This window comes from Diceros bicornis, chromosome 40 (genome assembly GCF_020826845.1).
Source record: "Diceros bicornis minor isolate mBicDic1 chromosome 40, mDicBic1.mat.cur, whole genome shotgun sequence".
NCBI lineage: Eukaryota > Metazoa > Chordata > Mammalia > Perissodactyla > Rhinocerotidae > Diceros > Diceros bicornis.
The window spans coordinates 5,559,908-5,586,658 of NC_080779.1; the positions used below are offsets into that span (position 1 = coordinate 5,559,908).

Genomic DNA, 26,751 nt, shown 5'->3' on the forward strand with positions numbered 1-26,751 from the left:
ATATTGAAATTCACCTAAACACAAAAAATATGCAAAGAGAGAAGAAAAATGTCAAATATTGATACTAGAGTACTGAAGTCACATTGGGGTTAATCCAAAAGGCAGATCAGAAATTCAAGACTAAAAGATGTCCACATTATTGTTTGAAAACCCTCACATCAAGTCAAACCATTAGTGGTATGTGGAAACAGGTTTCTCTTCTACTTCACAGAGGCTGGCAAGAGAACAGGTCTTGTTCCTTTGCTCTGCTTTTTAGAGTTCCATGCAGAACGACAGAGAGGTATCAGCCATATTTTTCTCATAGTCTTCATTAAATTGCTTATTCTGAGTTTCAGTGAACTGATTTTTCCAATCTCCTATGACTCCTAAAAAGAGTAATGCATAGCACAATCAGTGATATATTCATGAACTTTGACCATTTTTCATTTAGACATCCCTTTCCTCTCAATACTTAAATTCCTTACATAGACATTAGCTCATTGTTCTCCTGACATCAAGTGAGAACTGAAGCTACAGGTAAGATTTCTCCATTTTACAAAGGAGGTATTTGTAAACAGAAAGCTTTATTCTGAAACACATAGGGAGGGGCTGAAATCTAGATCTGGGTTCTCCAATTCTCCGCATTACACTCGGGCTCTCTGATCCACCAGTACTTTCTGAACCCTCATTCCCTCTAACATTCTGTTTAAGTGAACTGGACCTACTTTCCTTATCCTCTTTTCAGAGGCCCCTGAGGGCTGATGTGCGTGGCTGCATCCTCACAGCGTTCTCTGCTCCTCTTATCTGCATCTCTCGTTCAGGAAAAACTCCTACTTGAACAAAACTGAGAATTCTCCTTTCCAATCTAAATTATCATTGCTGTTAACATATAATTAAATTAAAGCAATAGAACATGAAGGAATGGCAGAGTTGATTAACATTGTTTCATGCTTATGCAATAGAATATTCAATTTTTTTTAAGCTTCAATAACTAAAAATGGTCAGAAAACCCATAGAAAGCTATTTCTCTTCTGATTGCTCCAGGCTGTCTGATTCATTTTGTCTCTTTGAGATGTGTAATGTTATTTTCATGTGTGAAGTGTAAATTTACTTAGTTGTCTAGGGGTAATGTTATATGATTATATAGTTTATCAATTGGCTTACAACAAAATTAGATGAGCAAGTAACATCAGCAAAATGGTGGAGTAGGAGATACCAGGCTGCATCCCCCCCCAAAAAGCAACAATTAGACAGCTATCTATGAACAAAAATAGCCCTGGGAAAGCTTCAAGAGTCTAATTAAGAGCCTGAAGCAACACAGTGGATCAAAAACAGAGAATAACCATACAGAAAGGATTGCTGGGGAGATCGGCATAGCTGAGATGTCTGAATGTGGCTAGGAACAAAGAAGGGTGGGGGCTGTCAGTATCAGACACATAGTGGGTATCATTGTGGTCCCCAGTGGCCTGCTCTGCAGAGAACCCCAGCAGACCTCGACAATCCTGCAACAGCTGTAGACTGCCTGTACCTTGCACAGTGGAGGACTCTATAGTGTTTGTTAACATGGACTCCAGTGGCTTGCTCTGCTGAGGACTCTGGCACATTTCCCCACCAAGGTAACCAATAGCCATCACCACTGCAGATCTCCTAGAGAGGGAGATACTACTGTGTTCCCTCTTCTCCAAGAAGGAACCACTGTTGTGCTGTCCTGGGACCCTGGCCTCCACTCATCTCAACTCCATGCATGCCTTTGGACCCCAGAACCCTAATCAGTCTGTGTATGCCCACTCTCCACATCCAGGCCCCATGACCACTTCACATATACCTACACTCTGGACTCTGGCTCCATGGCCCCTCTGCAAGTGCCCACACCACAAAACCAGAACCACCACTGCAGTAAGTGTATCTGCACCCCAGGCCTCAGAGTTGCAGTTGCTCTGCACATGCCTGCACTCTGGGCTCTGGCTCTGCAACCACTCCTAGAGTGCCCACACTTAGGACACCAGAGCCACTGCCACAGTGACCCTGGACCCTGGAGCCATAATAGCTCTATAAGCTCCCATGCTTTGGACCTTGGCTCCATGGCTGCTCCATATGGGCCTGCCCATCAGACACTGGTGCCACCACTACCACCACCACAATTGCACCTGCAAGCCAGATCTAGTGCCAAGAAGGATCTCTTTGGCTACAACTTCCCCTGTGGGAAAAAAGAGATCAGGAGTACCCCAGCAGCCTTCACCACTGAAGACCCCAAGAGCCCATGCTGCTGCTGTGGACACCAACAGTCAGAACTGCCGAGGGCTTCTGCAATCTTCACTGACACTGACCTCAGTTGATGGAGCTGCACAGAGACCATGATGCTGTGCCCTACCTGGAGCTGCAATTGCTGCAGCCCACCCAGCCAGTGACCTCACACACACCTGTAGGTGAAGACCTTTCCCTACTAAAACCAAATCACAAAGTCTGGAAGAGGTGTCTACTCAGCAAACGTGCAGACATTAACACAAGGCTACAAGAAACATGAAAAATCAAGGAAATATGATACCGCCAAAGGAACACAATAATTTTTCTAACTGATCCCAAAGAAATGGAGATCTATGAATTGCTGGATAAAGAATTAAAAGTAATTATTTTAAGGAAGCTTAGTGAGCTACAAGAGAACACAGACAACTCAAGGAGATCAGAAAAAAAATACATGAACAAAAGGAGAATTTCAAAAAAGAGATAGAAATCATAAAATAGAAACAAATAGAAATTTCTGGAGCTGAAGAATACAATGAATGAAGTGAAAAAAATTGCAATAGAGAATGTCACAATAGATTTGATCAAGCAGAAGAAAGAATCTGAAAACTAAAAGAAAATTCATTTGAAATTATCCAGTTAGAGAAACAAAAAGAATTAAAAAGAGGAAATAAACCCTCTGAGATTTATGGGATACCATCAAGAAGATCAATATAAAAATTATAGGAATACCAGAGGGAGAAGAGAGATAATGCCTTATATATCTCTAAATAAGATATTAAAGATATAGTGGCTGAAACTTCCCAAATCTGGGGAGAGATATGGACATCCAGGGACATGAAACTCAAAGGTCCCCAAACAGGTTCAACCCAAAGAGGTCCCCACTGAGACACTGTAATCACACTGTCCAAAATCAACAGGGAAAATTTGAAAGCAACAAGAGGAGGCACATGACAACAAGGGAACCCCCATAAGGCTGCCAACAGATTTCTCAGCACAAACCTTGCAGGCCAGGAGAGAGTGAAATGATAAATTCAAAGTGCTGAAAGGAAAAAATCCTGTGAACCGAGAATTTTTTGTTCAGCAAAGGTGTCCTTCAGAAATGAAGGAGAGAAAATGCTTTCCCAGACAAACAAAAGTTGAGGGAGTCAATCACCGCTAGACCTGCTGTACAAGGAATGATGAAGGGAGTTCTTTAAGATGAAACAAAAAGACACTAATTAGTAACATGAAAACATATGGAAGTAAAAATCTCACTGGTAAAGCTTAGTATATAGTCAAATTCAAAATACCCAAGTAGTAATGGTAGTGTGTAAATCACTTTTAAATCTAGTATAAGGGTTAAAAGACAAAGTATTAAAAGTAACTTTAGCTACAATAATTTGTTAGTGGATACAATGTAAAAAGATGTAAATTTTGGCATTAAAAAACATAAAATATGGGGGGAGAGAGTAAAAGGGTAGAGTTTTGTATGAAATCAAAGTTAATTTGTTATCAGCTTAAAATAGACTGTTATACCTATAATGTGTCTTATGTAAGCCTCATGGTAACCACGAAGTAAAAACCTATAGTAGATACTTAAAAGATAAAGAGAAAGGTATCAAAGCATAGCGCTACAAAAAATCATCAAATCACAAAGGAAGACAGCAAGAGAGGAAGAAAGTAACAAAGGAACTACAAAAGAGCCAGAAAACAACAGAATGGCAATAATAAGTCTTAAGTATCAAAAATTTCTTTACATGTAAATGGTTTAAATTCTCCAATCAAAAGACATACAGTGGCTTAGTGGATAAAAAACAAGACCCAACTATATGCTGCCTACAAGAAACTCACTTCAGCTTTAAGGAATAGGCTGAAAGTGAAGGGATAGAAAAAGATATTCCATGCAAGCAAAAACTAAAAGAGAACAGAGGTAGCTATACTTAGACAAAACAGACTTTAAGTCAAAACTGTCACGAGAGACAAGGCAGGTCATTATATAATGAGAAAGGGGTCAATTCATCAAGAGGATATAACAATCGTAAATATATATGCACCCAACATCAGAGCACCTAAATATATAAAGTACATGCTAACAGATCTGAAGAGAGAAATAGACAGCAATGCAATAATAGTAGGGGACTTTAGTACCCTACTTTTAACAATGGATAGATCATCCAGGCAGAAAATCAATAAGAAAACATGGAACTTGAATGACAATTTAGACCAAATGGACTTAAGAGACATATGCAGAATATTCCATACAACAGCAGCAGAATACACATTCTTCTCAAGTGTATATGGAACATTCTCCAGGATAGATCATATGTTAGGTTACAAAATAAGTCTTAACAAATTTAAGAAGATAGAAATCATATCAAGTATCTTTTCCAACCACAAAGGTGTGAAACTATAAAATGATAACAGGAAGAAAACTGGAAAATTCACAAATATGTGGAATTTACATAATCTGAAACAACAAGTGGGTCAAAGAAGAAATCTAAAGAGAAATAAAAAATATTTTGAAACAAATGAAAGTGGAAACAATATACCTAGACTTATGGGATGCTGCAAAAGCAGCATAGAAGAGACACACTTCAGACCTCAAGACAGTCACAAACTGAAAGTGAAGGGATGGAAAAAGATACTCCATGCAAATGGCAATGAAAAGAAAGCCATGGTAGTAGTACTCATATCAGACAAAATAGACTTTAAAACAAAACTGTAAAAAGAGACAAGGTCATTACATAATGATCAAGGGAACAATCCAACAAGAGGATATAACACTTGTAAATATCTACGCACCCAATGTAGGTGCACCATAAATATATAAAGCAATTATTAACAGACATAAAAACAGAAATAGACAGTAACACAATAATAGTAGGGGACTTTAACACTCCACTTACACCAACGGATAGATCATCCAAACAGAAGATCAATAAGGAAACATTGGCCTTAAATGACACACTAGAACAGATGGACCTAGTAGATATATACAGAGCATTCCATCCAAAAACCGAAGAATACATGTTCTTTTCAAAGGCACATGGAACATTCTCCAGGATTGATCACATATTAGGCCACAAAATAAGTCTCCATAAATTTAAGAAGATTGAAATAATACCAAGCATCTTTTCTGACCACAACGGTATGAAACTAGAAATCAACTCTAGGAAGAAAATCAGAAAAGCCACAAATACGTGGCGATTAAACAAAATACTACTGAACAACGACTGGATCAACGAAGAAATCAAAGAAGAAATCAAAAACTACTTAGATACAAATGAAAATAAAAATACGACATGCCAGAATTTATGGGATACAGCAAAAGCGGTTCTAAGAGGGAAGTTTATAGCAATACAGGCCTATCTCAACAAACAAGAAAAATCTCAAATAAACAATCTAACAATGCACCTAAAGAAACTGGAAAAAGAAGAACAAACAAAGCCCAAAATCAGTATAAGAAGGGAAATGATAAAAATCACAGCAGAAATAAATGAAATAGAGACCAAAAAAACAATAGAAAAAATTAATAAAACCAAGAGCTGGTTCTTTGAAAAGATAAACAAAATTGACAAACCTTTAGCTAGACTAACCAAGAAAAAAAGAGAGAAGGCATAAATAAGTAAAATCAGAAATCAAAGAGGAGAAATTACAACAGACACCTCAGAAATACAAAAGATTGTAAGAGAATACTATGGAAAGCTATATGCCAACCAATTCGACAATCTGGAAGAAATGGATAAATTCTTGGAATCATACAACCTTCCAAAACTGGATCAAGAAGAAGTAGAGAATTTGAATAGACCAATCACCAGTAAGGAGATCGAAACAGTAATCAAAACCCTCCCCAAAAATAAAAGTCCAGGACCAGACGGCTTCCCTGGTGAATTCTACCAAACATTCAAAGAAGACTTAATACCGATCCTTCTCCAACTCTTCCAAAAAAGTGAGGAGCGGGGGAAGCTCCCTAACTCATTCTATGATGCCGACATTACCCTGATACCAAAACCAGACAAGGGCAACACAAAAAAAGAAAATTACAGGCCAATATCACTGATGAACATCCATGCAAAAATCCTCAACAAAATACTAGCAAATCACGTACAACAATACGTTAAAAAGATTATACACCATGAACAAGTGGGATTTATTCCAGGTATGCAGGGATGGTTTAACATTCGCAAATCAATCAACGTAATACACCACATTAATAAAATGAAGAATAAAAATCACATGATCATCTCAATAGATGCAGAGAAAGTATTTGACAAGATACAGCATCCATTTATGAAAAAAATTCTGAATAAAATGGGTATAGAAGGAAAGTACTTCAACATAATAAAGACCGTATATGAGAAACCCACAGCTAATATCATCCTCAATGGTGAAAAACTGAAAGCTATCCCTCTAAGAACAGGAACCAGACAAGGATGCCCACTCTCACCACTCCTATTTAACATAGTACTGGAAGTCCTAGCCAGAGCAATCAGGCAAGAGAAAGAAATAAAAGGGATCCAAATCGGAAAGGAAGAAGTGAAACTGTCACTATTTGCAGATGACATGATTTTATATATAGAAAACCCTTAAGAATCCACCAGAAAACTTTTAGAAGTAATAAACGAATATGGTAAAGTTGCAGGATAAAAAATCAACATACAAAAATCAGTTGCATTTCTATACACTAACAACGAAGTAACAGAAAGAGAAATTAAGAATACCATCCCATTTACAATTGCAACAAAAAGAATAAAATACCTAGGAATAAACTTAACCAAAGAGGTGAAAGAGCTGTACACAGAAAACTATAAAACATTGCTGAAAGAAATTGAAGAAGACACAAAGAAATGGAAAGATATTCCGTGTTCTTGGATTGGAAGAATTAACATAGTTAAGATGTCCATACTTCCTAAAGTCATCTATAGATTCAATGCAATCCCTATCAAAATTCCAACAACATTTTTCACAGAAATAGAACAAAGAATCCTAAAATTTATTTGGAACAACAAAAGACCCAGAATAAGTAAAGGAATCCTGAGAAAAAAGAACAAAGCTGGAGGTATCACACTCCCTGATTTCAAAATATACTACAAAGCCATAGTAACCAAAACAGCATGGTACTGGCACAAAAACAGACACACAGATCAATGGAATAGAATCGAAAGCCCAGAAATAAACCCACATATCTATGGACAGCTAATCTTTGACAAAGGAGCCAAGGACCTGCAATGGAGAAAAGAAAGTCTCTTCAACAAATGGTGTTGGGAAAACTGGACAGCCACATGCAAAAAAATGATAGTAGACCCTTACCTTACACCATACACAAAAATTAACTCAAAATGGATTAAAGACTTGAATGTAAGACCTGAAACTGTGAAACTCCTAGAAGAAAACATAGGCAGTACGCTCTTCTACATCAGTCTTAGCAACATATTTTCAAGCATCATGTCTGACCAGGCAAGAGAAACAATAGAAAAAATAAACAAATGGGACTACATCAAACTAAAAAGCTTCTGCACAGCAAAGGAAACCATCAACAAAACGAAAAGACAACCTAACAATTGGGAGAAGATATTTGCAAACCATACATCTGATAAGGGCTTAATCTCCAAAATATACAAAGAACTGATGCATCTCAACAACAAAAAAACTAACAACCCAATTAAAAAATGGGCAAAAGACCTGAACAGACATTTCTCCAAAGAAGATATACAGATGGCCAACAGGCACATGAAAAGATTTTCAAAATCATTAACTATCAGGGAAATACAAATCCAAACTACAATGAGATATCACCTCAGGCTGGTCAGAATGGCTATAATTAACAAGAGAGGAAACAACATGTGTTGGAGAGGATGTGGAGCGAAGGGAACTCTCATACACTGCTGGTGGGAGTACAAACTGGTGCAGCCACTATGGAAAACAGTATGGACATTCCTCAAAAAATCAAAGATAGAACTACCATATGAACCAGCTATTCCACTGCTGGGTATTTATCCAAAGAACTTGAAAACACCAATGCATAAAGATACATGCACCCCTGTGTTCATTGCAGCGTTATTCACAATAGCCAAGACTTGGAAGCAACCTAAGTGCCCATCAAGGGACGAATGGATAAAGAAGATGTGGTATATATACACAATGGAATACTACTCAGCCATAAGAAACGATGAAATCCAGCCATTTGTGACAACATGGATGGACATTGAGGGTATTATGCAAAGTGAAATAAGTCAGAGGGAGAAGGTCAAATACCGTATGATTTCCTTCATTAAGAAGTAGATAACAACAACAATAAACAAACACATAGAGACAGAGATTGGATTGGTGGTTACCAGTGGGGAAGGAGGGAGGGAAGAGGGCGAAAGGGATAATTCGGCACATGTGTGTGATGATGGGTTGTAATTAGTATTTGGGTAGTGAACATGATGTAACCTATGCATAAATAGAAGTATAATGATGTACCCCTGACATTTATACAATGTTATAAACCAATGTTACTGCAGTAAACAAAAAATTAAAAAATAAAATAACAAAAGATAACAAGTGTTGATGAGGATATGGAGAAAAAGGAACCCTTGTGTGCTCTTGGTGGGAATATAAATTGTTACAGTCATTATGGAAAACATTATGGAGGTTCCTCAAAAAATTAAAAATAGAACTACCATTTGATCCAGCAATTCCACTTCTGGGTTATATCCCAAGGGAATAAAATTACTATTTCGAAGAGATATTTGCACTGCCATGTTCATTGCAGCATTACTCACAATAGCCAAGATATGGCAACAATCTAAGTGTCTCTTGACATATGAATGGATAAAGAAAATGTGGTTTGTATAGTGGAATATTATTCAGCCTTAACAAAGAAGGAAATCCTGACATTTGTGACGACATGGATGAAACTGGAGAACATTATGCTAAGTGAAATAAGCCAGACACAGAAAGATAAATACTGTGTGATCGTTTATATGTGGAATCTAAAAAAAGTCAAACTCATAGAAATAGAGTAGAATGGAGGTTACCAGGGGTTAGGGGGTGGGGCAAAGGAGGATATGTTGGCCAAAGGGTACAAACTTTCAGTTATAAGATAAATAAATTCTGGAGACCTAATGTATAGCATGATGATTATAATTAATTATTATATACTTGAAATTTGCTAAGATAGTAGATCTTTAGTGTTCCAACTCCCCCACCAAAATGGGTAACTATATGGGTGGTGGATATGTTAATTAGTTTGATTGTGGTAATCATTTCATAATGTATACACATATCAAAACATCACATTTAAACCTATACAATTTTTATTCATCAATCTTATCTAAATAAAGCTGGAAAAACAAACCTGAAAAAACTCCAGCATGTATAGTGTGTTGCTACGCATATAAATAAATATGTATCTGGACAAATAGACAGTAAAATTTTTCCAATAAAAAAACAAAATTAGGTTAATCAATGATCAAATTAGAGAGAAAATTTCTCCTTTGAGCCTTAGATTTTTGCTTATTTTATCAAACAAAAGTTACTAGAATATTTTTTTTTTCATTTTCCTAAAATAATCATAACTGCACAATTTTTGTCTCCATAAGGAGTCAGCAGTGTGGTAGCAGAGGATATACTCTGGGCTCGTGGCTGAAGGTCCTGCTCTGGCCGGGCTCCAACGACTCACTGTGCTACCTTGGTTATCCTCTGTGAAGTGATTTGACTAAGTAACCTTGAAGGTCCCACCCTTCGAGCTCTTAAGGCCAAGGACCTTCGCTACTATCCTCCAGGATGCGTTGGGAGGGACACCAGCTTTCTGGAGATCCAAGGCTTTACTTCAGAAAGCTTTTTGGTCAACTACATTTTTGAAGCTGTCAGGTAAGCAGAATTACACAAGTTTCTTCTTAGAAACTTGGATATGCTCGAGTGCTTCAAAGGAGGCCGATACAGTGGGCAGAGTTTCCCACAGCTCTCTGATTGTGAAACACTTGCTGCATGGGCTCTGTCTCAGAAGAAGGCTTTAAAGAACTCACTCCAGGGAACACTGTAAACAGCAATTCACCGAACTCGAAGGTTAGAAAAGCATTTATGAATTGATAATGTTTTTTCTCTTATCAGAGGAAAGACAAAGAGTGTGTACACATCACCTTTTCTCATGAATGGAGAAATATTATGATTCATTCTAACATTTGTGTAGTTGGTCATGGGGTTGTTTTTCATTACATCAAATGAAGTATTATAGACGATTTTGTCTAAAACCTCTTCTGTTAGGTCCTTCCCCAGGAATTCCATCACTTTTCTAATTTCACGTTTTGGATCCTGTCAAGGAGAGTAGAAGAAACATAGTAGATTTTTTTCTAAGGTAAAAATGTAACAATAGTCAAACCTTAGAGAACTAAGCCTGGGAATAATGGTTAAAACATTTAAAACCAATGTTTTAAGAGCTTGTTAATTTATATTTAAAAATAATTCTAACAAGTTATGCTTATTATTATATGTAGATTGATGAATGTCAATAAACATGGCAATTTAAAGTGCAATATATTAAAACAATTGTGTTTCATCACGTGCTGTAGCTGATGCTAAGGGGATGTGCTGAGCAGGGTTTCCTCTGGGAAACTTAGTATTCTACTTCACTTTTACAGGGAGCAGATAAGGTATTTGGGAGAAGAGCTGGCTGTCTTTCAAAATAAACAGGTCATGGTTCCTTCTTGTGATTGGAGAGACACAAATGCACGGAGCGCTCGTTGCTCCGGCCTGGTACTGAGGAGCTGCAGGGCCTCGCTCTCTTGGCTTCTGTTCTGATGTCTGGTGACTCTGAATTTGGGCTTATTCCTGACTCTGGGCCTGTTGGGGATACCTGTTTACAGATGGACCTCATGAGAGCCCCTCACACTCTGAAATGGGTTCCTGCCTCTCCTAGAATTTAAGAAAAGGGCTCCAGTTTGGTGTGGGAGTTGCCCTGTTTGGAGGTCACCAGGCCGCCCCTCGCAGGTCTCCCCTCTTCTCACTGGCAGCTCTGACTCGAGGTTGAATGTCCTTCCTGGCCTGGGCGAATAGTCCCTGTGGCTCTCTCAAACAGGCACAAAGCTAGGGGAAGCAGGGGCTACACTGACACTTAGGAAAGCTGCAGAAAGCAAGGATGGACCGAAAGAGGGATTTTGACCCAAGCCAAACAGATGGAAGGAAATGCATTCTGTCTATCCAGAGGGGAGGAGGAAAGAGAAGCTGTGGATAATGAAGGGCACGAGTGGGTTAGTGATGTCGTAGTGATAACCATGTGACATGGACCATCACAGTGATGTCCATGTCATAAACAGAGGCTTGAAGGACCACGAGCCAGCCAGGGCTACATTGTTCCATAAATTTATTCTACATGTAAACTTACGACACAGCCTTGGAGCCAGGGATTACATATGCAAAGATGTTGCTAATTGGAAACTTTTATTTAAAATGACAAATCAAAATAGCTCTATTCTTCCTTACTAATTCTTTCCTGTTGAAAATCCTAATTCTGGAATCAGAGCAAATAATGGGGGGAAGGTAGAGGTCCTGGAAGGAGGAACCTGGAGAGCTAGAGAGGGAGAAAACTTGGAGCTCAAACAGGAGATCTCTTCCAAGCTTCTGGATGAAGTGAGAATTGACCTCAGAGCACAGTCAGGCCTGTAGGAAGGAACAGGCTGCCTCCGGTGCAGTATGGTTAATATGGTATCGGTACCAAGTTTGGAGTTATGTATGCTACATGGCAAGATGGTTGGAGAAGTTGAAGTTGGCATGCAAAATATTTTGCATAGATAAACTTTTATATGTTACTTTCCTTCATTTCTATCGTGGACCTGTAATTCTAAGAAAAGATACTATAAAGTCAAGATTCAAGTATATTTCTTACTGTGATCATTTCTTCGTAGAAAAGATAAAGAATGGGGTGACTGTCTTTCTTCCTCCACCAGCCCTTCACGTGGTCATACCAGGACCCCCATGCCACTGAAAGGAAGACACATAATGTATTTGGGCCATGAGATGGTGTGAGTAGGAAAAGGCAGAGAAGAAAATAACTTGTTTCTTCAGAATACAAATGGAAATTGTGGTCGATGCTACTCTAAAGTGGGAGAATTTACTTTTCACACCTCCTATATCCATTTTCTGCATGACTTTTCTTCCTTTTGGAAGCTGGCAAGATTACTCTCTCGGGATCTAGAGCCTGCTGCATTCAAATCCCAGCTGTGACACAGCTGTATGACCCTGGATCAGTTACTTAATCTCTCTGAGCCTCAGGTTTTTTTTTTTAATCCTAATTTCTGAAAAAGGGTCAATAATAGTACCTACCCCATGAGGTAATATTAGGACTTACTAATTTATTCCACAGAGCCTGCTGTGTGCTCAGCACTGTTCGAGGTACTGGGGCTAGAGCAGTGGACAAGACAGGTGGAAAACCCGCCTCTGGAAGTACATCTTGTATGGGAGACAAATGAGATACACGTGAAATATGTTGTGTACTAGATCATAATGCATGCTTAGGAGAAAAAATAAATCAGAGAAGGAGAGGGAAAGTGTTGGGTTTATGTAGGAGGTTGAAATGTTCACAGGCTGGCCAGAGAAGAGCTCTTTGAGAAGGCGATATTGAGTAAAACCCTGAAGAAAGAGAAGGAAAGCGCATTCCTGGGCAGAGGGAACAGCAAGGCGAAGCGCTGGGGCAGGAAGTGCCTGGTGTCTGAGGTACAGCGAGGAGGCCAATGGGACTAGGACAGGGTGAGAGAGGGGCAGAGGAGCAGGAGAAAGACGTGAGAGGTAAGGCGGCCCAACCCTGTGGGCCTTGTGGGTTACAGTAAGGGCTCTGGCTTTTACTCTGAGTGAGATGGGATGCCATTGGTGGGCTGTGAGCAGAGGAGTGAGGTGATCTGACTTCCCTTTTAACAGAATCCCTGTGATTTCTGTGTTGAGAAGAGACTGTAGCTTGGCAAGGGCAGAAGTTGAGAGACAGGGCAGAGGCTGTTCGCTTATCCAGGGAAGATGTGATGGTGGCTTGGATCAGGGAGGTAGGAGAAGTATTGAGGATTGGTAGGATTCTAAATATATTTTGAAGGTAGGGTTGACAGATTTGTTGATGGATTGGATGGGGTGTGCAAGAAAGAAAGAAGCTCAAGGTAAGTTCAAGATTTTAGGCCTGAGCAACTTAAAGGACAGAACCACAATTAACTATGATGCGGAAGCCTGCAGGAGGACCAGGTTTTGGAGGAAAGACAGGAGTTCAGATTTGGACATGTGAACTCTGAGATGCCTTGTAGACATCCAAGTGGAAATGTCAGCGAGGCAGCTGGGTCTATGCACCTGCAGCGCAGGGCCGAGACAGGAATAGAGGTGCCAATCTGGGACTCGTCAGCAGATAGATGACAACGAAGCCATGAGATGATTGAGATTGCCCAAGGAATGACTGTAGGGAGAAAAGAGAAACAAGCCAAGTGCAAGGGTCTGGGAGCTAAAGAGAAACCAGCAAAGGAGACTAAGAAGGAGCAGTCAGAGAGGTATGAGGAACATGAGGAAAGGGTGGTGTTCTGGGAGCCAATGAGGAGACCATTTCATGGAAGAGAGAGAGAGTAACCAATTGCGTTAGATGATGCTATGGGTTAAATGAGACAAGGACTGAGGATTGGCCTTTGGGTGTAGTAATATAGAGGTTGCTGGTGAGCTGGGCATGTTTTGGTGGTGTGGTGGGGAGACAGTGGAGGAGAGAAATTGAGGATAATAAGTGTGAGTCAGTCTTTCAAGGCATTGGCAGTAAATGGAATGAAAGGGGGCAGTAGCTGGGGGTGGGGAAGGTAGGGTCAACAGAGTGGTTTTTTATTTTATTTTTTAAGATGAGAGAAATAACAGCATGATCAAATGACCTAAGGCATATTAAAGCATTGATCTGGTAGTGCCTAGGATTAGTAAGTGTCTGGCACATAGTAGCTGCTCAATAAAGTTTATCTAAAAATTCATCAATGATTTTCCCCCTGCTTCTATCACATTATCCCTTCTGACAAGTTTGCCTTTCCTGTGCTCCATTTGCTAGAAAGCATCTGAAAGTCTCTCTAATGCTAGGCTGTCTGACTAAAAACACTTCACACCTCCCACCCCCAGCGATAGTTTCCAATCGTTAGGGAACATTCATTTAGCTTTTTTCTCTCTTCTGGCATATGATATAGTTATAAGGTGATGAACCATCCTGTTTTGTCTGGGATTGTGCCAGTTTTATCACCTAACACCCAGTGTCTCAGGAATTCTCTCAGTCTGGGACAAGCTGGTCTGGTTGGGCACTCCAGACATGGGACCAATCCTCACTTTGGCAGAAAGTACTCAAGCTACTTCAGTTGGTTAAAATGTTCAGCATGGTGCCTGGCACTGAGTAAGACCTTAATAAATAGAAGGAGATGCTGCTACTGTACTTCTTAGTTTTACTTACCCCGTGTCCCATTCTGGTAGCCCTGAATCTGCTTCATCAGGAGTTCACGTGTCTGTGTGTGCATGTGTGTCTATCTAGAAGAATACCCTTCAAGGCGTTGACTTCCAAGCTTCTCTCTGTGGAAGTACAACTTATCTCATGCAGGACAAGGGGTTGGAACTACACTCTCAGCTCTGATTTAGAAACAGCCATCTATACATCAGCCCTGACCCAACTTCTCACAAACCCCATGCTCTCAACTTGTTCAACCGGGTCACTTCCTTGTGGCTCACTCTTTGTCGAAAGGCATTCTGACATTATTGTTAAAACATCCACAACAAAATTTATTGAAGACATTAAACAAGTAAAAATATCTCAAGGTACAAATAGATCATTCTCAAAATGCATCTCATAAGGAACAAATTGCAATAATAATTTTTGTCATTTAGAATTATGAAAATCAAATGGCAATTAAAGGCATCATAGTTCCATGCTTTACTGGTGGACTATTACTAATGGAAAGAAATACTTTATCAAATTTATTCATAATTATTTTAGAGGAACAGGACTTAAATATAGGGGAACTGTAGAGGGCAGTTGTTTCTCCATAGGACAATATAAATAATAGCAAAAAGAGGTTCAGTTATAAATTTTGAATTTGCATAATCTAGTAATTTAATGCAAATGTTTAGGTTTTAATCATGCAAAGCCACCAATTCAATTTCATAGTGCAAACCAATTTGATATTATATTTGTATTGTACCTCCCAAAAGGTGTAACCTTGAAAAGGTTTGCTTAAATTGTCTTTTTTAACTTTTCAAACATCTTTTTATTATGAAAGTATTCAGATATACACATGAGTAAAGGGAATAGTATAGTGAACTTCTGTGAACCCATTACCCAGCTTCAATGGTTTAATCACTTTTTAATACTCTTTAGGCTTCTTTAGGAGAAGAGTTGCTGCGTTAAAAGCTCTAGCAGCATTTGCGATTGAGAAAAACTTTGAGGAACTTGTGGTAACTCGGTTTTGATGTTGGAAGCATGATTGTAAGGCCATGCATTTCTACACATGATAATTTGTGATCCCAAAGTGTCATGGGCCACCACATCACCACCACATCATGGTGGTCCTGGTTGGAAAACTTGCATATGTACACAATCTTTCTCTCCAGTTGAACATGTAGGCAGTTGGGAAGACTTCAACATGGCAGCTAAGCCTACAGGGTTTGAGCTTGACTAGACCCGCCTATGTTCAAATTCTAGTCCCTACTCTTATCAGCAGGGTAATCATAAGTTACTCAAACTCCTGCAAGTTATGGATATTATTACCATGCTTTAAAGATTAAACCAGTTAATGCATGTAAAATATTTAGCATAGGCTTAGAGTTGGAACCCTCTATTATTATAGCTGGTTTCTCTGCAATACTCGCTGAATTCCTTCAGTGGATATTGTCATTGGAAGCAGATCACCAACCACTGATGACACATAGCCAGGGCCATGCCACATCTCTCAAGGATGTTGCCTCTAGTCCTTCCCCCACAGAACAATCAGAGCTCCTTCTGTGGGTGAATTTTATTTCCCACAGAAGAAGAATTTTACGGGGAAACCTTATCCTATGCAGACATAGGTGGAGACTGGTTCCTTCCATTTGTTTTACCTTTGCCTGCCAAGAATGTCTTAAAGTACTCATCCCAGCTTCCTGGGTCAGGAAGTGTTTTGTTCATCCTTTGAAAATGGTAGTAGGACACCATGGTGTCCTTGGCATTCCTTGCCACGTAGATTATCTAAAGTAGTGAGAAGAAATGGAAGAGACAGAATGTAAATGATAAAAGGAGTTAGAAATTAGGCACTCAGTATGCATCTGTGTTCATACTAACCAAGTCCTAAAGGCCATGAATAATCTTTGTTCTCTTCCATTCATCATCCGGCAGCCAGTATAATCTTGTAAATATGCAAATATTATCGGGTTGCTCCCCTGTATAAAACTTTTCAATATCTGTACGTTGCTCTTAGGATTAAGTTAAAAATTCTCAACCTGGGATACAAGGGTCTGCATGATCTGACCATGGGGTGGCTCTCCAATTTCCCCTTGCTCATTGCCCACAGGTCACATTTAACCTCCCTCTTTCTTCAGTAGCACTTTTTTTGTGGATCTTTTCTAATCTTTCTGGCCATCCTTTTTTCAGTGCCTCCTGTTCTGCCATTCCTCTCTTAAATCAGGAGGTCTTAGACTGATGAACATCAAGAGGACTGTGCTTCTCTGTAAAACAATATGCAAAATTTTGTGTAGATGTGCACTTTGTCAGAAGCGGAGACACGACTTCCTTCAGATTCTCAATGGGTTTTGTGATCGCTGAAAGTTTAAAACCTTTAATTTACATGTTGGTTTTCTTTAGAGCTCTGCCTAGGGCCTACATTTATTCTCATTTTGTCCAATTTTCTTGTTTTTTTTTTGCCATTTTCTTCCATTGCTGTAAATTTCACTTATTTATGACTCATGAATATGTTCTTGATACATACCTCTCTACAGCCTCATACATCTCCACCTGAATGCCCTGCAGGCATTTCAGATTCTATGGGCTCAAAATTCAATTTGTCCTCACACAAACTTTCACTTCCTCCTTTGTTCTCTCTTTCCATTAGTGGTACAACCATCAACACAATTAAAGTCACAAAATCATACTAGATGCTTCTTTTTCCATCTCTTCCATAGCCAATCCTTGACCAAGTCCTGTAGATTCTGTCTGTTCTGTACATTTGGAATTCATGTCCTCACTGCCTCTGCCTTAATTTGAATTTTCCCGGTTCTTTCCCTGGACTGTTGCCATCTACACCTCATTAATATCCTGCTTTCAGTCTTGCCCCAGTTCCGTTCAATCCTCCATATGACTGTGTCCCCATGGGAGCTTTCTAACATGTAAATGGGATCATTTCACTTTCTTGTTTAAATTCTTCAATGGGACCTAAGTAGCCTATGGGATAAAGTCCAAACATTTTATCATGGCAACAAGGCCTTTAACCTCTGGCTCCTGCCTACCTTTCAGGCCTTGCATGTGTTTTCTTAAGTGTAAGAGTCTTGTCTTCTGCTCTTCTGGTAAACAGGAAAGCTCTCCCTCTTTTACCAATCTGCAAAGTCTTGTTTATTCCTCATGGCCCAACTCTTCTGTCACGCTTGTCAACCCTCCTTGTCAAGGAGTTATATACTCCCACCTTTATGCTCCCAAAACACCTTACCCAGTTTTTCATTATGGTCCTGTCCAGCCTACTGTTATAATTATTCTTATTCTACTGTTACCCTCAACACAGGCCTGGCTCTGTCTGCACTAACGATATATTGACATTTGTCTTCAGTCATTTTTTTCTTTCCCTGGACTCTAGATCTACACAGGAATATATACTAGGGTCAGCAAGGTGGATTGATTAAGGGCCTGGATACAGTCTAGAGAACCAGGGATGGTATAAGGTGTGGACCTTGACAAGACTGTCAAAGGGCACAGAACTGTCCCATGGAAAAGGAGGGGTGGGGACTGCTTTGGCCTACTGCCAAGGGCGCATCTGCAGACTCTCCCTGTAGGTAAGCACTTCTTTAGATTATGAGGCAATAAACCATCTCTTGGGGTCCTGAAAGAGTTGAAACAAATTCCTTGGTGACCAACTCATGATGAATGTGAAAATGCATCTGCACCCCATAAGCTTCAATACAAAAAATAATTTTGATTTTTATAAAATTTTGACACAATAATCTGATTTTTATTAGGTCTCAGAATGACTAGAACTTATAGGCACCCTTAGATGCTTGAAAGAGACAGTTTAGCTATAAGTGAAATAAAATGAGAGGATAGTGGAGCACATGGTTTCTAAGATTCCTTCAATGCCATCTTCTGATCACTTAAATACTCATTACCTCAAGGCTAGGAGCAAGCCAGCTGTGTATAAGCTTAGGAAGAATTTTGTGGTTGTAGAAGGCATAGAGTAGGCAACATAGGGTAGTGGAAAGATCATGGGCTGTCAGGTGAAGAAGACCTGGATTTTTGGCCCATCTCTTCCACCTTCCAGGTGTTTATCACTGGACAAATTGTGTAACATCTCTGAGCTACAGTGTGCTCATCTGTACCTGTCCCTCATAGCATTACTGAGGGGCTGAGGATGCTTGGAACCAAGCCTCATAGATATTGGTCGTCTCCCTCTTCTCAGTATAGGTGTGTACTGAGCTCATTCTTATCAATGAGAAGATGATCACAGGTCCCATAATCTGTTCCTTGGTGCTCCTGGCAGACACACATGGGATGACTGGACTGTGTTTCTGACACAAAAAGCACTTCCAACATTCTTATAGGGAAAATCCGTCTCTGAATATTTTTGCTTCATACTTACCTTACAGTTTTTCTCCCAGAAGGATGGAGGCAGTAGTTGCACTGGAAGATGAGTTTTCAGGGTCCTTGGGGAAGGCATTGCATTTGCCTGGTTAAGTCCTGAAAAATTATTCTGGCTTATTCTTTAATTTTTTAAAAGTTTTTATTTTTTATGCAATTGATTTTGTCAGTTTTTTCCACTTATGCTGGGTTTTATGTCATGGTTAGCCCTTCTTCACTCCTAGATGATAAAAACCATTCTTCCTTGTTTTCTTTTAGTACTTTATGTTTAATTTTGTGTGATAAAATCTTTGATATGTTGGCCTTCACTTGGTGTCTAATTTACTACTGAGTCCTCATCTCCATTTCTCATCCCATTAACCTTCAAAAATAATTACAGCAGGACCACTCAGGATCAAGGGGGTTGTTGACGTAGATGCAAATGAGGACACTGAGACCACACGGGAGGATTTAGGTTACACACTGATCATCTAGATGATCCAGAACAAGCCTATATTATATTTTTAAATTACCATTCAAATAAAATAATAATTAAGAAATTGTTGTAGAGGTCTTGAGGACTTGCAAAGATGTGTCCACAGATGGCCTCTAAGATCAAATCCAAATTACTTATTGTAGTTTAGAACACTCTTCAAAATCTGTTCCTAGTTATTTTTAACTCTAATTTTTGCCACTTTTTCCCAAGCACCCTGGTGTGACACTGACTGAGCGGTTTTAAAAACATGACACGTTAGGCTAGTTCAAAAAATAAATAAATAAAAGACAATGAGCATTAGTTTGTTAATTCATTTTCCAAAGATGTGTTTATAAGTCAGATGTTTTATAAAGATGAACAGATTTCCATGTGGGTGCACCACAGTCTATTTAACTCCATCCTATACCTCAGATATATATACCTGGAGTAGTCCCTACATATATATTGTATATATATATAGCTTAGTGGTTAAGAGAATAGACTTTACAAACAGAATTCCTGAGTTCAAATATTGGCTCAGTTACCTATTAGTTATGGACTTTGAGCAAATCATAACCTCTCTGTGTCTCAGTTTCTTCATCTGTAACATGGGTATAAAAAGCAGCTGCCTCACAAGTGTGTTGAGAAGACTAAATGCAATAATACATGCAAAGAGTTTAGAATAATGCCAGGCACATGGTAAGTGCTATGAAAATCTTAGCTATGACTATATCATTTGTTAGTTTTCTGTGGAAAGTGCATTGTGAAATCTAACTCTGGACGCTGGGGTACTTGGTGCCAGGCTTCCTTGACACTGGCTTTGAGATCTTGTTAGCACTGCTTAAATAGCTATGATAGATATGTAGTCAAAGGTTAGCATAAGTTAGCATAAGGGAAGCCATCTTGTAGAGGGGAACCATGTTGGAACGATAAAGGAGGCTGATCCACAAGACACCCCCCCCTTTTCTGAGTCAACAGTGCTTTAGTTTGCACATAGCCTGGATGAGTCCACACCTGCTTGTGTGCAATACGCATGCTTTGCTACTTTCTCGGCCTTGGTATATACATAGACCTCCCTATTGCGATAAGGCAGTAACTTCGTTCTTTAAGTTTTCTCAGGAATGTAACGACCTCCAGAAAGGAGCCCTATGCTGATATCCATCGCTGGTGACAAGAAAAAGGGATGATCCGGTGTCTCAAGGACTACACCTCCAGATGGTTGCATTCCGAGACCCCTCCTTCTTTCAGCCCATTTGCCCTATATAACTGCTTCAAATGTTTGTAGTTTTAAGATGGTTGTTTAAGGACACTAGTCTGCCATCTTCCCCCTTGCTAGCAAGCTACAATAAAAGACACTTTCTCACCTACCACCTTGCCTCTGGACTGTTGGCTTGTCTTTGCAGTGAGTAGAGGACCCCTATTTGGCAGTGAAGTCTCACATGGGAAAACATGGCCTCCGTTGGGGGAGGGGTAGGTAGATATTCTTTGTTACTTGTAACTCACTGACACTTCATTTAATAGAGAGATAATACCTCTCTATTGTTAAGTATTAGGGCTAATTAAGTTTTTAAGTGAAGGAACCTACCTGGATTTGCAGAAGAAAAGATAACTTTCATCCAGCATTTAGAATTGGGGAATGAAAGGAGTTTTTTTTTTTTTCTTCAGTGTGTGGTTGACTTTCAGACTCTCAACTCCCAAATTGTCCATCTTTATCTGAAGATTATGATTTTTTAAATTGTAGACTTACCAGAATATGTTGTTATTACCAGCTCCAAGAAAGGCTGTCGAAGTGGAATGGAAGCCCACCTGCTCTTCTCAATGTCTCCATTGTTCTGAATCAGATCGACAATTTCCTGTGTCCAAGTGGTTCCTGAAAGAAAGTAAAATAAAGAACCGAGGAACTGACTATTGATTTTCTGCAACTTACAGTTTAGAAACATCTGATGCTACACAAAGAATTAATTTGTCTATCAATGACTCACTTATGTTATTTACTACGTTGAATTAAAATCAACTATTAAGATTATATTTTCCTCACCAGAAAGTTTAAAGGAAGAACTGTGTGACAAGAGATTTTCACATATTGAGGTATATGGGGTAATCAAAACTGATTCGGCTTGAACTGAAAAGCCTGACTTATGGCCTATCAAACATACACTGTACATCTGCTTAACCATTAAAGTAAGAATGCACTCTCTTAAGATAAGAATGCACACTTCCCCTCCTACACCCTATGGGTAACGCCCTATTGGTAACGCCCGGATCAGTCCCTTTCCTGACTTCACGGTCATGGTGACCTGCTAATTTGCAACTGAATAGCTCTTTGAAATTTTGATGGAAATGTATTCTGTTTAATGTATGTTCTTTGTTCTAAAAAGATATAAGACTGTGCTGAAAACCATGCTTCTCCGGAACACCTTCTAAGGCCTTCCTGGATTATAATCCTCACTCTGGCTCAAGTAAACTCACCTTATTTCTCTTATCTATAGAATGGTCATTGGTTATTTTGCATCAACATGTGACATTCATTTTTATACTCCAATGATGTACTTTTCAAAATCTGAATACACATTGGTATTTCTAGAAAATGATAATACAAATAAATATTATATGTAACAATAGGGGTTAATTTAAAAAATATCTCCATTTGAGGAAAATCATAGAAATTCCCAAACACTCACTTTTATTATTAAACCCTGGCTGCTAATAAGTAATCTTGTTTCTCCTCTCTGGTTACGTTTTTAGAACCATGAAATTGATCCAATGCGAATAATGTGAAAAGGAAGGAAAAATAAGAATCCCAAGTAATCCACAAACCTGAAAAATCTAGACTGAATGAATTCCTTTTTAAAAAGCAGAGATTCAATGTAATACCAAACGGTGACTTCTACAAGAAAGTTGAATTGGTTTTAAATGGAAAAATAACCTTTGCTGCATTTGGGGATAATATTTGTTTCTCTCTGAGGCCTCATCTATGATCTCCTTCCTGATTCTGGGGGTTCTCTCAGCCCTGAGCACCTTTGGCCTCTGCAGTGTTTAGCCTTCCAGAAAGTCTCTCCCTGTTTGGCTTCTGGGACACTTGGCTGATCTGGTCTTGTGTCTCTGGAGGGGAGCCTGGTTTGGATGTGTGTAGGGGTGTGGAATCATCTGGACTCCAGTCCTATTTCTGGGACATACGAATTGGGTGGTTTTGGATAAATTATGTAAAACCACCCAGCATCAATTATTCTCATGTGGTTTTGAGAATTAGAAGAGAAAATAGGCAGAACCCAGCTTACAGTAGGCACTAAATAAATGTTAAGTGTCTTAATTTTTTGACTATGTTGGTGCTACTATACCTGGAGGGCCAGAGCCAGTACATAGGAGACTATCTTGCTCAGGTAACCCCTGGGGAGGAAGGTGCCATTCTTGTCATGGTGCCCTCATGCCCATTTCCCTTGATCCTGGCTCGTCCTTCCCTAGTATCTTGATGGTGGTCTCTGGTTGCTGTTCCATGGCTCCCCTTCTAGACTGTTCTCTGGTACCACATCTGCTCAGCTCTTAATTGGTTCCCACTCTTCACTAAAACCGATTTCTCCTTCTGCTCTCCTGGAATCAGATTTAGCTTCATCTTTGAGCCTTTTGTTGCCTCCCTGTCAATTTATTATCCTAACTCTGTAGCATTTGGTTCTGCCCAATCCAGGCTGCTTTGGGAACAGCGGAGAGCCTTTCTCCACGTAGGCTGACTCTGCTTCTTTTCCTGGATTCTGTGGCTGGCTGAGCCTCTCAAAGGAAGTCATGTGTGTCCTCTACCTGCAGATTCCACTTCCAGACTTGGATTTGCTGTTGTAAATGCTGTAAGCATCTCAGGAAACATAGGCTGCCTTGGTGGTTGGTTCAGGCCATACAAGGGCTTCTGCTGGACTTCTTTGCCTCACACTCCAGACTCGTCCTGCAACCCAGCCTGTTGACAGAAGCCCTCACACCATGACTTGCACTCACCAGGAACTACCCCCTCTAGCCTCAGGAAAGCTGAATCCCACTAGCCCATGCTCCTAGAGTCATCACTACTGCCTGAAACCCAGTGCAATCTGATATCTGCCCTCCTATGGACTCTACCTACTAGCTGGCATCTTCCCAGACATGGATGTTGACCTGAATAGAATCCCAGCAACCCATGACATGGCTCAGGCAAGCTGCAGCTGGAGTTATGCCCTACAGCCATATATGGAGGATTGTGAAGTGTACAGGATGTGCTACCCACATTTCCCTTCTGAACAGAAGGGTTTATTCTCCCAGTTGCTGGGGGTGCTGCTGGCAGATAGCCTCCAGGTATTCATCCCTCTCCAGGATCAAGGTCATGCCCCTTTCCTGGGGCAGCTTGCATCCAGTGACTGGCTGACAGCGTTCCTCTCACCCCAACTGGGATAACACCAACTCTGAAGGGCCACCTCAGCTTCAGAGCATCCCATGGGGTTGGATGAGGCTTTTTTGGGGACTGAGTTGAATCTCAACTCCTCCCTCTGCCCAATCCCTCTTCCTTCTCTTCCATTCCCCAGTGATCCCAAGAGCACTCCCTATTAAACATTCCACACACTTATTTCTGATTCAGAGTCTGCCTCCCAGGGCACCTGACCTATGACATGGACAGAAAAGAGGCTGATTTGGGAGTGATTTAGGATTATGACAGGCTGACTTAGGTAAGCTAGTAAGTAGCAGATGGGAGCCTTATGTGACCTTGTTTGGAGTTGAGATATTTACAGAAGTAATAAAGTTAAAATGATGTCATTAGGGTGGGCTGTAATCCGATATGACTGGTGTCCTTATTAAAAGGGGAAATTTGGAGATAGGCATGCCTACAGGGAGAACACCATGTGAACACGAAGACGGCCATCTGCAAACCACATAGAGAGGCCTGGAGCAGATCCTTCCTCACAAGCCCTCAGAAGGCAACCAGCCCTGCTGACCCTTGATTTCTGAATTCCAGCCTCCAAAACTGGGATACAATACATTTCTGTTGTTTAAGCTACCCAGTTTCTGGAACTTTGTTACGGTAGCCCTAGCAAACTCATACACTGCCTTCATAATAATCACAGTAGTTCCAAGTTTCTTCACTGTACAGTAGTTCCCCCTCATCTGTGGTTTGACTTTTTGCGGTTTTAGTTACCCACGCTCAATCCTGGTCTGAAAATCTTAAATGGGAAATTCCAGAAATAAACAATTCATAAGTTTTAAATTGCATGATGCTTTGAGTAGCAATGTTGGAATTTCACGCCATCCTGCTCTGTCTTGCCTGGGATGTTAATTATCCCTTTGTCCAGCGTGTCTACTCTGTATACACCACCTGCCCATTAGTCACTTAGTAGCCATCTCAGTTATCAGATCGACTGTTGGGGCATCGCAGTGCTTGTGCTCAAGTTACCCTTATTTTACTTAATAATGGCTCCAAAGCACAAGAATAGTGATGCTGGCAATTGGGATATGCCAAAGAGAAGCTGCAAAGTGCCTCCTTTGAGTGAAAAGGTGCAAGTTTTCCACTTAATAAGGAAAGAAAAAAATCATATGCTGAGGTTGCTAAGATCTATGGTAACTTTTACTACAGTATATTGTTGTAATTGTTCTATTTTATTGTTATTTTTGTTAATCTCTTACTTGCCTCATTTATAAATTAAACATTATTGTAGGTATGGATGTATAGGAAAAAACATTGTATATATAGAGTTTGGTACTATTCACAGTTTCAGGCATCCACTGGGGGTCTTGGAGTGTATCCCCTATGGATACGGGGGGACTAATATACTTTCCTTGATCTAAATTAGGACCCACCAGTATTCTCTCATTATACCCTCTATGTTTCCTTCTTAGCCCTTAACACAAGTTGTAATAAAGATCTGTGTAATTGTTTGTTTAATGGCTTAATGTTCTTCTCCAGACTGGATTGTAAATGCCAGCAGGGTGAAGATAATGAACATTTTGTCTATCACTGTGCCTAGTGCTAGTCTCTGGTATTTAGAAGATTCTTGGTAAATTGTTGAATGAAAGAAAAAAATGGTTAGCATAAATGTTTTGACCTGAGGAATCTGCTTTGGCTAGTTATGTATTTTTAATAAATAAACTACTCTATCTCTAAAAAAAACTTTGTAGTTTTATAGAAAAATTTCAGATTCTTTGCCATTCTATCTAATTTATAGGCAAGGACATTGCTTTCCTCCACTCTTAAACTTTACCGTATTGTCCTAAAAAGAGCTGACACATGCTCTGACTTCCATTCCCCCTTCTCATGTCTATTTACATACCTGCTTTGGGATAGGAAGCAATGACCAGGTCATCCGGCTTGGCTTGGAAGTTCCAGATTTTATCCCAGATGTTGCATGTATTCTTTTCTAGAAAAATCCCTTCTACTTGGGAAATTTCTCCTCGGGGTAGCAAGGCCCATTCTAACTCCCCTGTCTCTTCCACCTTATCCTTAGCCATTCTCTCCATCTTGGTCTTGGGTACCAGTGGGGGAAAGTGAAAAGTAAATGAAAGTTAGGATTCACACAGGTTTATATACTCAGTGCTTTGGGCACAGAGCTCTAGTCATCTGTTACAGGTATGTGTGTTCAGACAAACAAAGAGAGGTAATTTCCATGGCTTTGTACATCCTGAGTAACTGGAACAAAATCCTTAACATTGTGCCAGAATATGCCTTCCTTAAGGCAAGACTCTGGCGGGGCCCCACCTTGATGCTGCCAAAAGGAAGTATAGTGGGAAGGCAGCTCAGCTAAGGGGACTGTCCAAGTCCAGAAGGTCATTTCCTGGTCCTGTGGATGCCCACTAAGATGGGGACTTGTGAGGGGTCACTGAAGGGATGTCTGGAGCAAGTCTCCAGGAAACCACCTTCCTTCCTCCCTTTCTTCTCCTACAGTTAGTGATTCTGTGTTCTGGCCTTGGTCATCCAAGGAGATTTAGAGAAACATCTCCCCCAGACTGAGCAGAACTGAGCTTCTGTTAATGTGTCATGTGTTAGAGGCACGTGTTGATGTTGCCAGTGGGGACAATTCAGCTTGGAATTCCATCCCAATTTCCAAGGCTGAATTAGAAAGTTGCTTAATTCTCAAGGCTCTGTTCTTTTCTGTATATGTGAGGTTAGACTGTACTATTTGAGGACTATTACCAGACAGAGCTTTTAAAATTAAGCATAATTAACATACAGTAAAATGCACAAACCTTAAGTTTACATCTTGATGTGTTTTTACTTGTACCTACGCCCGTGTAACTACGACCTACATCAAGATATAGAACACTTCCATCACCTCTTCAAGTTCCCTCCTGCCGCTTCCCAGTCAATGTCTCACTACCA

General features: G+C 40.0%; 1 protein-coding gene across 2 annotated transcripts; it reads right to left on the minus strand.

Annotated features, from left to right (window-relative positions):
* Nucleotides 1-252: 252 nt before the first annotated feature.
* Nucleotides 253-25,892, minus strand: LOC131399825 (sulfotransferase 1C4-like). 2 transcript variants are annotated; one of them, XM_058534345.1, is made up of 8 exons: nucleotides 25,706-25,883; nucleotides 21,201-21,300; nucleotides 21,123-21,137; nucleotides 18,978-19,098; nucleotides 16,261-16,387; nucleotides 12,071-12,165; nucleotides 10,329-10,500; nucleotides 253-365 (listed from the first exon to the last, which is right to left on the minus strand). In XM_058534345.1, the coding sequence occupies exons 1-8, from the start codon at nucleotides 25,881-25,883 to the stop codon at nucleotides 253-255; spliced, it is 921 nt and encodes a 306-aa protein (XP_058390328.1). The 2 variants fall into 2 exon arrangements, with proteins under 2 accessions (XP_058390328.1, XP_058390327.1); XM_058534344.1 differs by lacking the exon at nucleotides 21,123-21,137 and having other exon boundaries at nucleotides 18,978-19,075; nucleotides 21,178-21,300; nucleotides 25,706-25,892.
* Between the last annotated feature and the right edge of the window lie 859 nt (nucleotides 25,893-26,751).